General features: G+C 42.7%; 1 protein-coding gene across 1 annotated transcript in view; it reads left to right on the top strand.

Moving 5' to 3' along the window:
* The window catches only part of LOC145875980 (uncharacterized), a 33,782-nt gene extending 19,600 nt beyond the window's left edge, over positions 1-14,182 (top strand). The window contains exons 8-11 of the mRNA XM_082971756.1: positions 10,685-10,858; positions 11,636-11,809; positions 12,087-12,133; positions 12,548-14,182. Of these exons, the coding sequence (XP_082827882.1) occupies positions 10,685-10,858; positions 11,636-11,809; positions 12,087-12,133; positions 12,548-13,077 (925 nt within the window). The 3' untranslated portion in view covers positions 13,078-14,182. The remainder of the gene's footprint in view (positions 1-10,684; positions 10,859-11,635; positions 11,810-12,086; positions 12,134-12,547) is intronic.
* The last annotated feature ends 299 nt before the right edge of the window (positions 14,183-14,481 follow it).

Raw genomic sequence — 14,481 nt, 5'->3', positions numbered from 1 at the left:
ATCTTCTAAGTTTAAATGGTGTATTTACCTCTAGTCCAGTCTCATTCCAAAACGTCGTAAATTGTTGTATCTGCACGAACCCAGTCTTTACTAAAATCATCCATACGTCAATTGTCTTAAAATCATTTATTTACTGCCCTAAGTAATTAACAGAAAAACAGAAAAACAGTAATTATCGTCAACAAAGGATTGGTATCGGAATGTGCCCTTGTGGGCTAAACAGGCTGGTCGGCCTGTTGAACAATGGGTCATAAATGGTCAGCTGAGAAGTTTACACAGAGTTCATTAACAATTGACAATTGAAGGCTCACTCATTCGGGAACAATTGCAATCTATATATATTTACACTCAGTGTGTCGTTCTGATTCTTGTTGGAGAGTAGTTCTGTTGGGGAGTTTTGTCCGCGTTCTCTCTCTCTCGGTTAGAATGGATCTTTCAGAGCGACATTCATTAATGTCGTCATAGAATGGTTGTTTCGTTGGTCTTCGCGTTCGATGATGGTAATATGGCTATATTGTCTCTTCTGAGTATCACAAAATGGTACCAGCAGATCAGTTCGTAGCTGGATTCTTCAATTCTATGAGTTGGAAGAATTTCCTTTGTCTCTCTATGGGCCATGTGGCCAGAGACTTTCCTGGAATTTTAGAGTTTTTTTCTACCCTTTACACACAGGGTGGATTGTGTGCAAAAGGGAGAGGCCAACGTCATGACATACCCCCCCTGGTGGTTTGGATCTTGTTTATCCTGCAAGTTACAAATCAACATAAAATCATGACCACGGTATGTCCCATTGGTAGATCATCGTTGCAGTCCTCTCTGGTGGTTGAACTTGGTAGGCTCTCTGAAAGCGGAGCCGTCCACCACAAGGATGGGCAGTTGATGTCCGGTTGGTGATCGCCGTTGCGGTCTCCTCAATTGGTGTACCTTGGTAGGTTCCCTGGAAGCTGTAAAGTACCCCAGGAAGGGCCAGGGGATGTCCTGGTTGGTGATCGCCGTTGCGGTCCCCCCCTCTGGTGGTTTACCTTGGTAGTCTCTCTGACAGCGGGCATGCCGCCACAAGGATAGGCTGTGGGTGTCCGGATTTGGGGTCGCCGTTCCGAACCCGTCGTCCAGACTGGAAGATCTGGGCAGTAACTTAGGCAGATGTTAACAACGCACACACACTCATGAAATATATATAATTACATTCATTCCCCAATGAGCGGCGTTGTGGCACTAAGTGATGGTTGTATGGGGACTTTGTTTATGGCTCTATCACTTCCTAAGTGTCAAAGGAACTGAACCGAAAAGGAATGAAAGCATAAACAAAACAAAAATATACAAAATATAGTTCACACAAATAAAATCATCTAATTGGACTGTATTCTATATACGTCCAATGTTCTGGCAAAATGATTATCATGGCATTGTCTCTAATGCCATATCTAGAGTTTTCCTACTTGGTGTGTTGCTTAGGCGCTATCCTAAGTTGATAACTATATGATAAGTCTACAGCTGTAATGCACTAGTTTTGGGCAGTCTACAGGTATGACCTACGGACTTCTGGGAAGAAAACTGGTGAGTGCTGTAGAGTCAAAGGCCTAGAAGTAAATGTTCAACTTTACTAAGGCTGGTATATTGCTTGGGCCCTTAAGTGGTCCTAGCATAAATCCTAATTGGATGTTCCGTTGTGCATGTGTGTTTATGCTTACACAAGCGCGCATATCAAGGGAAGAAAACCAAGTATCCGGGCAGATTACAACTTGTTCAGAATGAGTCTGACGTAGTCAGGTAATTTTCAGGTCAATGCCTGGAGGTCAGTCAGAATTGCTGTCAAGGGAGTCTGTAGTAGTTTTCTACAAGTCACTGTCTTCCACTATTGTAGTGGCGGTAGGTATGAAGTCTATTTCATAGCTATGTTATCCACGGAGGAGCTAACCTCACGACGGAAGTACTCTTTAAGTATTGGACCAGTCATACGTGGTGTGATCATGGTTCATGACTTCTAATAATTTTACTCCTGAATGGAGGGTCCTATTTATTAGTGACATGTGTGTTAACCATTGGAAGAGGGCACTGGAGATTCCCCTCCACGTGTTGCACTCTGAGTGACTCCTATGTCGCTGTTGTCAATGGTAATTTGATTTGTTAAGTCTCTAACCTTCTTACTGATTGTAGCTGGTATTGGTACTGGTACTCAAGGGGACCAGTTATCCTACCGATTTATTCTGAAATATTATCTACTGGAACACATGATTGGAGCATTTTACTAGTTGTATTGTAGTTGAACCTACGCATGGCAAAGAATGATTATTGATGCCATTAGTTTTGGAGGTGGACAAGTCCACTGGACTTCCTTTACGACCAGTGTGGTACACCTCAGTACTATCTTAGATGTCTTCTAAGATAATCCCCGTCTAGGGGCCTGTCTGCTCCTCACTGTTCTCATAGGAGAGTTTACAACTAGATTTGATTTATGCTCTGGCGGCCTCGTACGGTGTTGTCCGTAGTCTCGACCCCCCCCACCGGCCTCGATGAGGCTCATCATGGGTCTGGGCTACTATTCCCCCCCTTTGTGCCTCGGGACCCCCCCACCAGCGGGTGGTGTTGGTGTCCGATGCGCAAATGAAAAGGTCGGACCCTATGTACGAGTTGTCAGCGGCCGCGTTTTTATGAGAGTGGCTGTAACCTTTCAACCAAATCTCCAGGTGTTTGTGCTTCAAAACGCTCAGTGGCTGTCGAGGCATGTCAGTCACCACCGCGTCCGTGTGTGGAAACCTCTTCATTACCTGTGAACTGAGACGAGGATATCGGTCTGTGATATCGCAAAGTGTTTCACAAGTGGGAGTCATCGGGTCAGTTGCTGGACTGACGCCATTAGTGTCATTGTAAGGGGTGACAGTCCCCAACAAAGCGGAAGGTGTATCATCGGAAGCAGAGTATACTCTGCGCATCAATGTTTTTCTTGCTGGGACGCCGCAGTGCTTGCGGAAGTGTCCAAAGGGAAAGAAAAGTTCATCTCAACTACCGTATTACATGACTGCAAGGAGGAGGGAAGTTGCTTATTCACAGAGACAGCTGGCTCGAAATCATGAAAAGAATGGTCAATCAGGTTGGCTGATGGAATGTGTCGAGATATCGTACTATCTCCGTGGATCGGATTTTGTACCAAGAGGTTTCTAAACGTATTTTTCTCAAGGGGTGCTTTCGACAGATACCCCTCGTGAAGGACTGCGTTGCAGCTAGCGTTAGGGGAAGACGGTGTGGTCAGTGGAGAAGGCACTGTGGCCTGTGACCATACCTGGTTGGTTTTCCAATCCATCAATGGGAGTAACCGATCCATCAAGTCTGCTCCAAGTAGCAGGGTTACAGTTTCGAGGCTGGTAACATACACAGGGTGAACGAGCGATACGTCCTGGAAGTGTAGTTTCAGCATGACTCTCAATGTGAGAGGCGAGGTAGTCTGAGTGACCCTCGAAGTTTATTGTCGCATCATTCCACTTTTAACCAACGTTTAGTTGGTTTCAAAGCCCTTTTGAGATCATCAAACAATGTTTGAGAGATGAGTGATATTGTCGCACCCGAATCAATTAGCGCATGACAAGTTAAGCAGTCCTCCAGGACTGTTTCCAGGTATGGCCGTTTAGATTCGTGGTTAGTGGACATATTCCCCACAAAGTGGAGTGGTCGTTCGCAACGACGTGATGTGCCATGTCTGTTCAAGATGGAAGCAGATTGACTTTTCTGATTTTGAGTGGGCTTGGCTTTAACGAAGCGTTTGACCTTTTTCTTCGCAACTTTTGTATCAGAGTCTATGGACAGAGCCCGGGGGCTTGTTTCTTGATCAAGCGGGCCCTGGATAGGGTCTTGAATGAGAGCGGGAGAAATTTGAACTTTAACGTCCATGCTATGGGTGTTAATTCCTGCGGACCTGGTGTCCGGTAATTCCCCGTCTAGTCCTTGTGACTTATCTTTTACCCTTTTCTCAAATTGTTCTCGCTTAAGTTCTTCCCGTAGTGGGACTTCTGGAGAACATTGGTCTACGTTTTGATCGTCCTTCAACCCTTTGTTACCCTTGTGCTCTGACACTTTTGGTGGGTTGGGTGCAGGAACGTAGCGAATGGGTCGATTGTAGCGGTAGTCATGTTGATGGCTACGTATTTTACAGTTATTTCGACCGCGGAGGTTATTGGAATCAGGGTTTCGTGGTAGAAACTGTTGTTGTGCGTCATCTCTCGACGCTCCAATACCTGTTAACCTGTTGGGTCTAGGGGGCAGCATTTGCACGTCTGGATAAAAAAAATGTACCCGATTTAATCTGGTTACTAATCCTACCCAGTAACTAGAATATGCATATACTTATTATATATGGATAGAAAACACTCTAAAGTTTCCAAAACTGTTTGAATGGTGTCTGTGAGTATAACAGAACTCATTTGGCAGGCAAAACCCTGAGACATTTTCTGACAGGAAGTGGATACCTGATGTGTTGTATTGACTTTAAACCTCTCCCATTGAAAAACACAGGGGTTTAGGAATATTTTGGCACTTCCTATTGCTTCCACTAGATGTCACCAGCCTTTACAAAGTGTTTTGAGTCTTCTGGAGGGAGATCTGACCGAACAAGAGCCATGGAACGGTGATGTCCCATTAGACACCTGGCGCGCTACTTCATGTTGGGTACCCTCGTTCCAATACGTTATAAAAGGCTATGCATTCGTCCACCTTGAATATTATTCATGTTCTGGTTAAAAAAGGCCCTAATGATTTATGCTATACAACGTTTGACATGTTTGAACGAACGGAAATATATTTTTTCCCCTCGTTCATGACGAGAAGTCCGGCTGGCTTACATCATGTGCTAACGAGATGGAGATTTTTGGACATAAATGATGAGCTTTTTTGAACAAAACTACATTCGTTATGGACCTGTGATACCTGGAAGTGACATCTGATGAAGAGAATCAAAGGTAATGGATTATTTACATAGTATTTTCGATTTTAGATCTCCCCAACATGACGTCTAGTCTGTATCGCAACGCGTATTTTTCTGGGCACAGTGCTCAGATTATTGCAAAGTGTGATTTCCCAGTAAGGTTATTTTTAAATCTGGCAAGTTGATTGCGTTCAAAAGATGTAAATCTATAATTCTTTAAATGACAATATAATATTTTACCAATGTTTTCTAATTTTAATTATTTAATTTCTGACGCTGACTTGACTGCCGGTTATTGGAGGGAAACGATTTCCTCAACATCAATGCCATAGTAAAACGCTGTTTTTGTATATAAATATGAACTTGATAGAACTAAAAATGCATGCATTGTCTAACATAATGTCCTAGGAGTGTCATCTGATGGAGATTGTAAAAGGTTAGTGTATCATTTTAGCTGGTTTTATGGTTTTGGTGACCCTGTCTTTGACTTGACAAAACATTACACACAACTCTTGTAAATGTACTGTCCTAACATACTCTAAATTTATGCTTTCGCCGTAAAACCTTTTTGAAATCGTAAAACGTGGTTAGATTAAGGAGATGTTTATCTTTCAAATGGTGTAACATAGTTGTATTTTTGAAAAATTTGAATTTTGACATTTATTTGGATTCAAATTTGCCGCTCTTGAAATGCACCTGCTGTTGATGGAGTGCACCACAGGTGGCACGCTAGCGTCCCACCTAGCCCCAAGAGGTTAATGCACCCTCTAACTGGAGTGAGTGCTCCTGGTTAAACTTCAAAACTGAGTGGTCAGGGCTCTTAGCGTTGTGAACTTTTGATGCCTCAAAAGCTGTGCTTGCAAGCTCTCTGAGTTGTAAGATAGGCAAGCCAACGTGGGCTGCAGGGCCCAAGTAGGTAATGAAGGTGGGATACATGTTCGACAGAAACATTTGTTTGAATGGTAACAGCTCTTCCATTCCTGTTTCTGTGAGTAGGCCAAAGTAAGCTGAACGAAGCCTATGATAGAAAGCTTGTGGGTTTTCGTTCCGAGCTTGTTTGACGGTGTGAGCCAGTGAGCTATCGTGTTTGCGAGTCGCAGAACCACTGAATTCTAATTTCAAAGCTGTGGCAAGTTTAGCATAGTCATTTAGCACGTGTTGCTGTTGTAGACGAATGAACCTCGTCACGTGTCTATTCGACGTTCGCTTCAACAGGTAAACCCTGTCAGAACCCGTAGCGTTCGGGTAGCCACTCAACGCGTCCTCTATGTCAGCTAGGAACGTCTCAGTATCGTTTGGCTGACCTGGAACGGGGTCAAAGGTGGGGAAATTCTTAACGAGTTTGTCAAGGTATTCTGCGCCAAGCGGGCGGAGAGGGTTGGCTTCATGCTGTGGAGAGATTGGGGCCGAAAGGCCAAGAGAAGAAGCCAAGCCTTGTTGTTGTTGGCCAAGAGGCGCCATATTACTCAGTGCCGAAGGGCCAAGAGGAGAAGACTGAGGGACACATGAGGGAGGCAAGGTCTGAAACCTATTGTCTTCACTCCTGTGAGTACAGGGCTCCGGTTGCTTGGATGGGAAGTCGCGCTGTAGAGCGTGACCATTCTGGATTTCCTCCAGATGGTACCTAAGGGTGGAATTCTGCTGCATTGCAGAGTCCACTTGAGCGCTTAGAGTACTGATTTTGGACACGTGAGTGTCACACCTGCTCCTTTCGATCTCAAACTTATCTGTCATGGTTTGCAGATAGAGGTCTTGAGTACGGAGCGAGAGATTCAGTGATGAGATTTCCTCTGCTTGCTTAGAAGTCAATATTTCCAACCTCATCACCTGAGTTCTCTCATCATTCATTTGGTCAGCGACTTCAATAAGTTCTGCTGATTTATCATCCAACTTTGTCATTGTGTTCATTAACTGATCGTCTTTGGTTTGCAGCGCTTTGAGGAGCACCGTGTTATTTTGAGTAACATTCAACAAAACAGCATGCATGTTGTCAAGTTGAGCGCTCCTGTTTGTAGATAACTCTTCGGATTTATCTAGTTTGGCGTGGACATCATCGTATTTAGTTTTGGCTAAATCGAGTTGTTCCTGTAGAAAACAATTTTGTTGAAGAGCTTGTGCTTGTTCATCGTCATACGTTTTTGCAATTACATTTAATTGTTCAGTTTTCGAACGCAGTTCCATAGCTAGCAGAATTTTTCCCTTTTCTGCATTTGTGATTGGTTTCCCGGTTCTCTCCACCTGTCCCTTTATGTCTACCGTTACCTGCTCGTGCTTCAGCTGTGCACTGCGGTATTGGACAGATGGCAATCTCGGATGGCAAGACATCAGAGCTAGACTGGAGAGAACCTTTTGTTGTCTGCTTTTCCACTAATGGCATAATTAGGGTTGTTATCGCTGCTGAGGTCAGAGATCAATCCATTTACGGGTGGAGGTTCACTAATTAGCGGGCGAGTGGGAACCACCCCCTCTGATAGCTTGCACATTATTAGAACATTTGAAAGGAAAAATTGTTTTTCCTAATTTTCCAAAATTTGGTTTTGGAATGTGGAAAACTGCAAAGACGATTTTAATCTATTTATAGACGTTAATGAACCATCAGTACTGTACAGTACTGTGGAAGTTGGACGTGAATGAATTTGCAAAAGCAAATTGAATTAATCAATGCCAATGATTAGTCCTACCTGGGTAGGCTATCTGGGTATTACACTTGAATTACCTGAGAGGTTGCTTCATCCAGGTTAATATGCAAAGTTTAAGTTGTCTCATTTAATTGGAAGAACCTAGAAAGGTATGTTCGACAATTTAACTTATTAAATTGAATGAGACGATAATCCATACAATCTCCATTGATTGGATATCATAAGTGTAACCCGTAGTTCAAATGTTGGGACCCTTCACCACTAGGGTACGCTCCTACCTGGGGCTGAACGTCAGTAAAGGGGTTTTACTGACTGTGCCTTGCTAAAGCAGATTTTACTGATGAATCTATTTATGATATATCAAACCTGTATAGGCAATCTGGGAATTAACTTTCAATTAACCTGAGAGCATTGCTTCATCTAAGTTAAGTTTGGAAAAAGTTAATCACGTCTCATTGTAGACGCCCAATCAATTTTGGATATTATTTGAAAGATCCACTTGAAAAGGTAAATCTGGCAATTTCACTTGTTAGTTAAATTGAATGAGACGTGCTCCACGTTTGAATTTCCCCTAGAGATGTACTGGCAATTCTTCACCACCAGAGTGCAGAATGCTGAAATTTAAACGGAAGTACAAAGGTCGGACTTCCGTCGCGCTAGCGGAGAAATTTTAAACGTGTTACGGTGGAGGGTAAAATGTTCCCTCTCTGTTAGCTTACCCGTAATGCTAAGCTATTGCTACTTGGTTCAGGAGTATCCTTCCAAGCACCAAAATAGGATCCTTTCCCTTATGGAAAGGGTGGGTTTTCTAGTGACGTCTCACCTTAACCCCATTCAGCATATTCTGCTAGCGTTTATGTTGACCGGAGCGACACGGTACTTAACTACAAATACGCATATGGTCTGCCCACAGTCTTAGTGCGGTAGGCAAATTATTCGGCTCGGTTCCCGGACAGTTAACTTCTAATTTCTAACCTTACTCTAGAAGTTAATATTTACCGACAGAAATAGTACCGTTTGGCCTAACGGACTAAATCTGGAATTTAAATCCTCACTGCTATCGACATAAGACCGGAGCTACTCTAAATAGCTTCTCTCAATGGAAAATGCACAATCACTTTGTTTACATAGCAGGCTGTTTGTACAATTCTGTTTGCACAATTGATATATAGAATTTCACAGCAAAGTCCAATTCTATCTTAGATTCCTCGCACGGGGGCTCCAATATGTATTATCAAATTGAACCATCGTGCGTTTTAGTTTGAGTCCTCACACGGGGGCACCAATATGTCGTGTCTTTGGGGGTACCATTAAACGGAAGATATGTTTATCAATTAGCTCCCTGTAATTATTATCACGTGATTAAACTGATTAATCGTTTAATTGTAATTAACTAGGAGGTCGGGGCACCAAGGAGAATATTCAGATTACAAAGCTATAATTTTCCTAATATAACTTTCCTGTACTATAATATTATATTCTATTATAGTATAGGTCGATTATCTTCTAAGTTTAAATGGTGTATTTACCTCTACTCCAGTCTCATTCCAAAACGTTGTAAATTGTTGTATCTGCACGAACCCAGTCTTTACTAAAATCATCCATACATCAATTGTCTTAAAATCATTTATTTACTACCCTAAGTAATTAACAGAAAAACATACAAACAGTAATTATCGTCAACAAAGGATTGGTATCGGAATGTGCCCTTGTGGGCTAAACAGGCTGGTCGGCCTGTTGAACAATGGGTCATAAATGGTCAGCTGAGAAGTTTACACAGAGTTCATTAACAATTGACAATTGAAGGCTCACTCATTCGGGAACAATTGCAATCAATATATATATTTACGCTCAGTGTGTCGTTCTGATTCTTGTTGGAGAGTAGTTCTGTTGGGGAGTTTTGTCCGCGTTCTCTCTCTCTCGGTTAGAATGGATCTTTCAGAGCGACATACATTAATGTCGTCATAGAATGGTTGTTTCGTTGGTCTTCGCGTTCGATGATATAATTTACTTAGCTGCAGACTAATAATTAATATCAAAGACTTGTTCTTATTCTGTCGGTATCAATAGTCTAAAAGTTAACCACGTGGTATGGTTCACTTTCAGTAGAGTACTTGGATGGTCAAACCTCTGGCAATAGAGTGTAGGCCTGGTCTGGAGAAATGTAAATCAGGGAGTGTTTTATAGTGCCCATCGAACAGGCTGGTCAAATGACGCCTGGTCCTGTATATGTCCCTGGGGCGTGCCTATGACTGAGTTAGATTTGGTTACAGAAATACAATTCTATCACATTACATCAGTACATAGCATCTCAATGTCTTACAAAAGCTTTATCCTTATCAATACATTCCATACACCCATATGAGGCAAGTCTTAAACTGAGTCTATTATATAAACAGTTTTATGGTAATATGGCTATATTGTCTCTTCTGAGTATCACAAAATGGTACCAGCGGATCAGTTCGTAGCTGGATTCATCAATTCTATGAGTTGGAAGAATTTCCTTTGTCTCTCTATGGGCCATGTGGCCAGAGACTTTCCTGGAATTTTAGAGTTTTTTCTACCCTTTACACACATTGTGTGCAAAAGGGAGAGTCCAACGTCTTGACACCACTATGAGTTAATTGGTCAGTAAACATATGATTTCTTTAAATAGGGGGACTAGATACATAAAGTGCTTTCATTTCTAAATAGTGAAACAGATATGTTTGAAAATATCCTCAAATAAAAGGTGACATTATATACTGTCACCTCATATGAACCATTTGATCTGAAATCCAAAATGTTGGAGTTTAGAGCCACATTTAAAATGTTATCTTCACTGTCAAAATAGATATGGTGTGGACTGTATACTCAATACAATCTAAATCTGATACCTCACTGTCTGTCTTTTGACTGATACTGCTTTTAAACTGGTCTGGTCAGTCTACTCAAATATTTGTACTATACATGTTTCTATCTGCAGGCAAAACTTTGATCATTTGTAATTTATAATATGATACATTCATTTCTGACTAGATATGAAAGGTTTCATGACTGATATATCTGAATATGTTGAAGAAATCTACTGCCACTATTTTCACCACCAAAGAATAGCAGTGTGATTTTAATATGATTTGACTCTTTGCAGGCTGTCAGGCTGTGGAGTCACAGAGGAAGGCTGTGCTTCTCTGGTCTCAGCTCTGAGGTCAAACCCCTCACACCCGAGAGAGCTGGACCTGAGTAACAATGACCTGAAGGATTCAGGAGTGAAGCTGCTCTCTGCTGGACTGGGGAAACCCCACTGCAAACTGGAGACTCTGAGGTCAGTATTCCTGTAGTTGGTCAACAAGTGTTTTGTTGTAGCCTCTGTTATTAGTAATGGTGAGAGGTTAGCATGTTTTGTTTTAACCTCTGTTATTGGTAATGGTGAGAGGTTAGCATGTTTTGTTGTAGCCTCTGTAACTTTCTCACTCATTATTATTCATGACTTTCTCAATCATGGCAGTCACAGGCTTGATGTAGTCATTGCAGTCAAAGAATGTGGGACCAAATACTAAACTTTTGACTATTTTAATACACTATGAGTGAATTGGTCAGAAAACATATGACTTCTTTAAATAGGGGGACTAGATACATAAAGTGCTTTTATTTTTCTAAATGGTGAAACAGATATGTATGAAAATATCCTAAAATAAAAGGTGACATTATATACTGTCACCTCATATGAAACATTTGATCTGAAATCCAAAATGTTGGAGTTTAGAGCCACATTTAAAATGTTATCTTCACTGTCAAAATAGATATGGTGTAGACTGTATACTCAATACAATCTAAATCTGATACCTCACTGTCTGTCTTTTGACTGATACTGCTTTTAAACTGGTCTGGTCAGTCTACTCAAATATTTGTATTATACATGTTTCTATCTGCAGGCAAAACTTTGATAATTTGTAATTTATAATATGATACATTCATTTATGAATAGATATGGCAGGTTTCAGGACACTGATGTATCTGAATATGTTGAAGAAATATACTGCCACTATTTTCACCACCAAAGAATAGCAGTGTGATTATAATATGATTTGACTCTTTGCAGGCTGTCAGGCTGTGGAGTCACAGAGGAAGGCTGTGCTTCTCTGGTCTCAGCTCTGAGGTCAAACCCCTCACACCTGAGAGAGCTGGACCTGAGCTACAATCACCCAGGAGACTCAGGAGTCAGACTGCTCTCTGCTGGACTGGAGGATCCACACTGCAGACTGGAGAAACTCAAGTATGTAGAGGGTTTATGTCAATGTTCACATCAGACATGTTTGACTTTTCAGGCTAGTTAAGACAAACATTCTGACCAGCACTTGGACAAAGTTATATGCTAAGTGTGTGTGTGTGTGTGTGTGTGTGTGTGTGTGTGTGTGTGTGTGTGTGTGTGTGTGTGTGTGTGTGTGTGTGTGTGTGTGTGTGTGTGTGTGTGTGTGTGTGTGTGTGTGTGTGTGTGTGTGAGTTCAGGTGTATCCCTCAATGACTGTCTGTTTTTCTGCTTACCGCTACAGTGTGGAACATGGTGGAGAGAACAGAATGAATCCTGGGATTAGAAAATGTGAGTGTTGACTGCTGTGAAGAATATGACTAAGAATAAGTCTTAATTCAAGTTAAGTCAAAGACCACCATCATTACTGACTTGGTCATATTAAATATCATCTGTAGTTCTACAGAAGCAGAAATCAGGGACACCAACGTTTACAAAGAGTTGCTTTGACAATGTGTGTGTGTGTGTGTGTGTGTGTGTGTGTGTGTGTGTGTGTGTGTGTGTGTGTGTAATTCATGTGAATAAGTGTGTTTTATATTACCATACAGTATAACATATGATCATTCAACACGTCTCAAGTTACCTTAACTTCTCCTTTTGATTCCTAGAAACATCTACATTAAATGAATTAGTGAAAAGTGAGTTATTAACATTCTAATGTGAATGATGATGATTTCTAATATTGTGTCTGGTTTCATCCATCAGATGTCTGTGATCTCACACTGGACCTAAACACAGTAAACAGACTCCTCTCTCTGTCTGAGGAGAACAGAAAGGTGACAGGTAGGACAGAGGAGCAGCCGTATCCTGATCACCCAGAGAGATTTGAGGACCTTAAACAGGTGCTGTGTAGAGAGGGTCTGACTGGGCGCTGTTACTGGGAGGTAGAGTGGAGTGGGAGAGGTGCTAGTATAGGAGTGACATATAAAGGAATCAGCAGGAGAGGAAGGGGTGATGACTGTTTTCTTGGACACAATGACAAGTCCTGGATTCTGATCTGCTCTCACAACAGTTACTCTGCCAGGCATAATCATATCTCCACTACCATAGACGTCCACCCCTCCAGATCCCACAGAGTAGGAGTGTATCTGGACTGGCCAGCCGGCACTCTGTCCTTCTATAGAGCCTCCTCTGACACACTGACCCACCTGTACACATTCACCTCCACATTCACTGAGCCCCTCTATCCAGGGTTTAGGGTTTATTATGTTGGCTCTTCAGTGTCCCTGGAATAATAACTGGACACACACACACACACACACACACACACACACACACACACACACACACACACACACACACACACTGGACACAGACACAGACACACACACACACACACACGCACACTGGACACACAGATACACACTGGACACAGACACACACTGGACACACACACACACTGGACACACACACACACACACTGGACACACACACACTGGACACACACACACACAGACTGGACACACACACAGACTGGACAAACAAAAACACACTGGACAAACACACACACACATACACACACTGGATGGACACACACACACTCACACTGGACAAACACACACACACACTGGATGGACACACACACACACACTCACACTGGACAAACACACACACACACTGGATGAACACACACACACTGGACTCACACACACACTGGACTCACACACACACTGGACACACACACACTGGACACACACACACACTGGAATCACACACACACTGGAATCACACACACACTGGAATCACACACACACTGGAATCACACACACGCACACTGGAATCACACACACACTGGAATCACACACACACTGGAATCACACACACACTGGAATCACACACACGCACACTGGAATCACACACACACTTGACGCACTCACACTGGACACACAAACACACACACACACACACACACACACACACACACACACACACACACACACACACTGGACAAACACACACACACACACACACACTGGACTCACACACACACACACACACACACTGGACACACACACACTGGAATCACACACACACTGGAATCACTCACACTGGACACACACACACTCACACTGGACACACAAACACACACACACACACACAAACACATACACACACGCACTGGACAAACACACACAGAACACACACACAGGACACACACACTGGACACACACACTGGACACACACACAGGACACACACACACACTGGACACACACACAGGACACACACACACACTGGACACACACACAGGACACACACACACACACTGGACACACACACACTGGACACACACACACTGGACACACACACACACACACACACTGGACAAACAAACACACACACACACACACACACACTGGACACACACACACACACTGGACACACACACACTGGACAAACACACACTGGACAAACACACACACACACACTGGACAAACACACACACAGGACACACACACACAGGACACACACACACTGGACACACACACTGGACACACTCTCTCACACACATGCGCGTCTTCCTATAATTGTGAGGACCTTGACCCAGGACAGGCTTGTGATGGCTGGAGTGGAATAAGTGGAATGGTATTAAACACGTGGTTTCCATGTGTTCCATTTCATTCACTCTCTTCCAGACATT

This window comes from Salmo salar, unplaced genomic scaffold (assembly GCF_965601325.2).
Source record: "Salmo salar unplaced genomic scaffold, fSalSal1 ptg000414l, whole genome shotgun sequence".
Taxonomy (NCBI): domain Eukaryota; kingdom Metazoa; phylum Chordata; class Actinopteri; order Salmoniformes; family Salmonidae; genus Salmo; species Salmo salar.
Note: the sequence above shows the minus strand (reverse complement) of the source record. Positions and strands in the feature narration are given on the sequence as shown.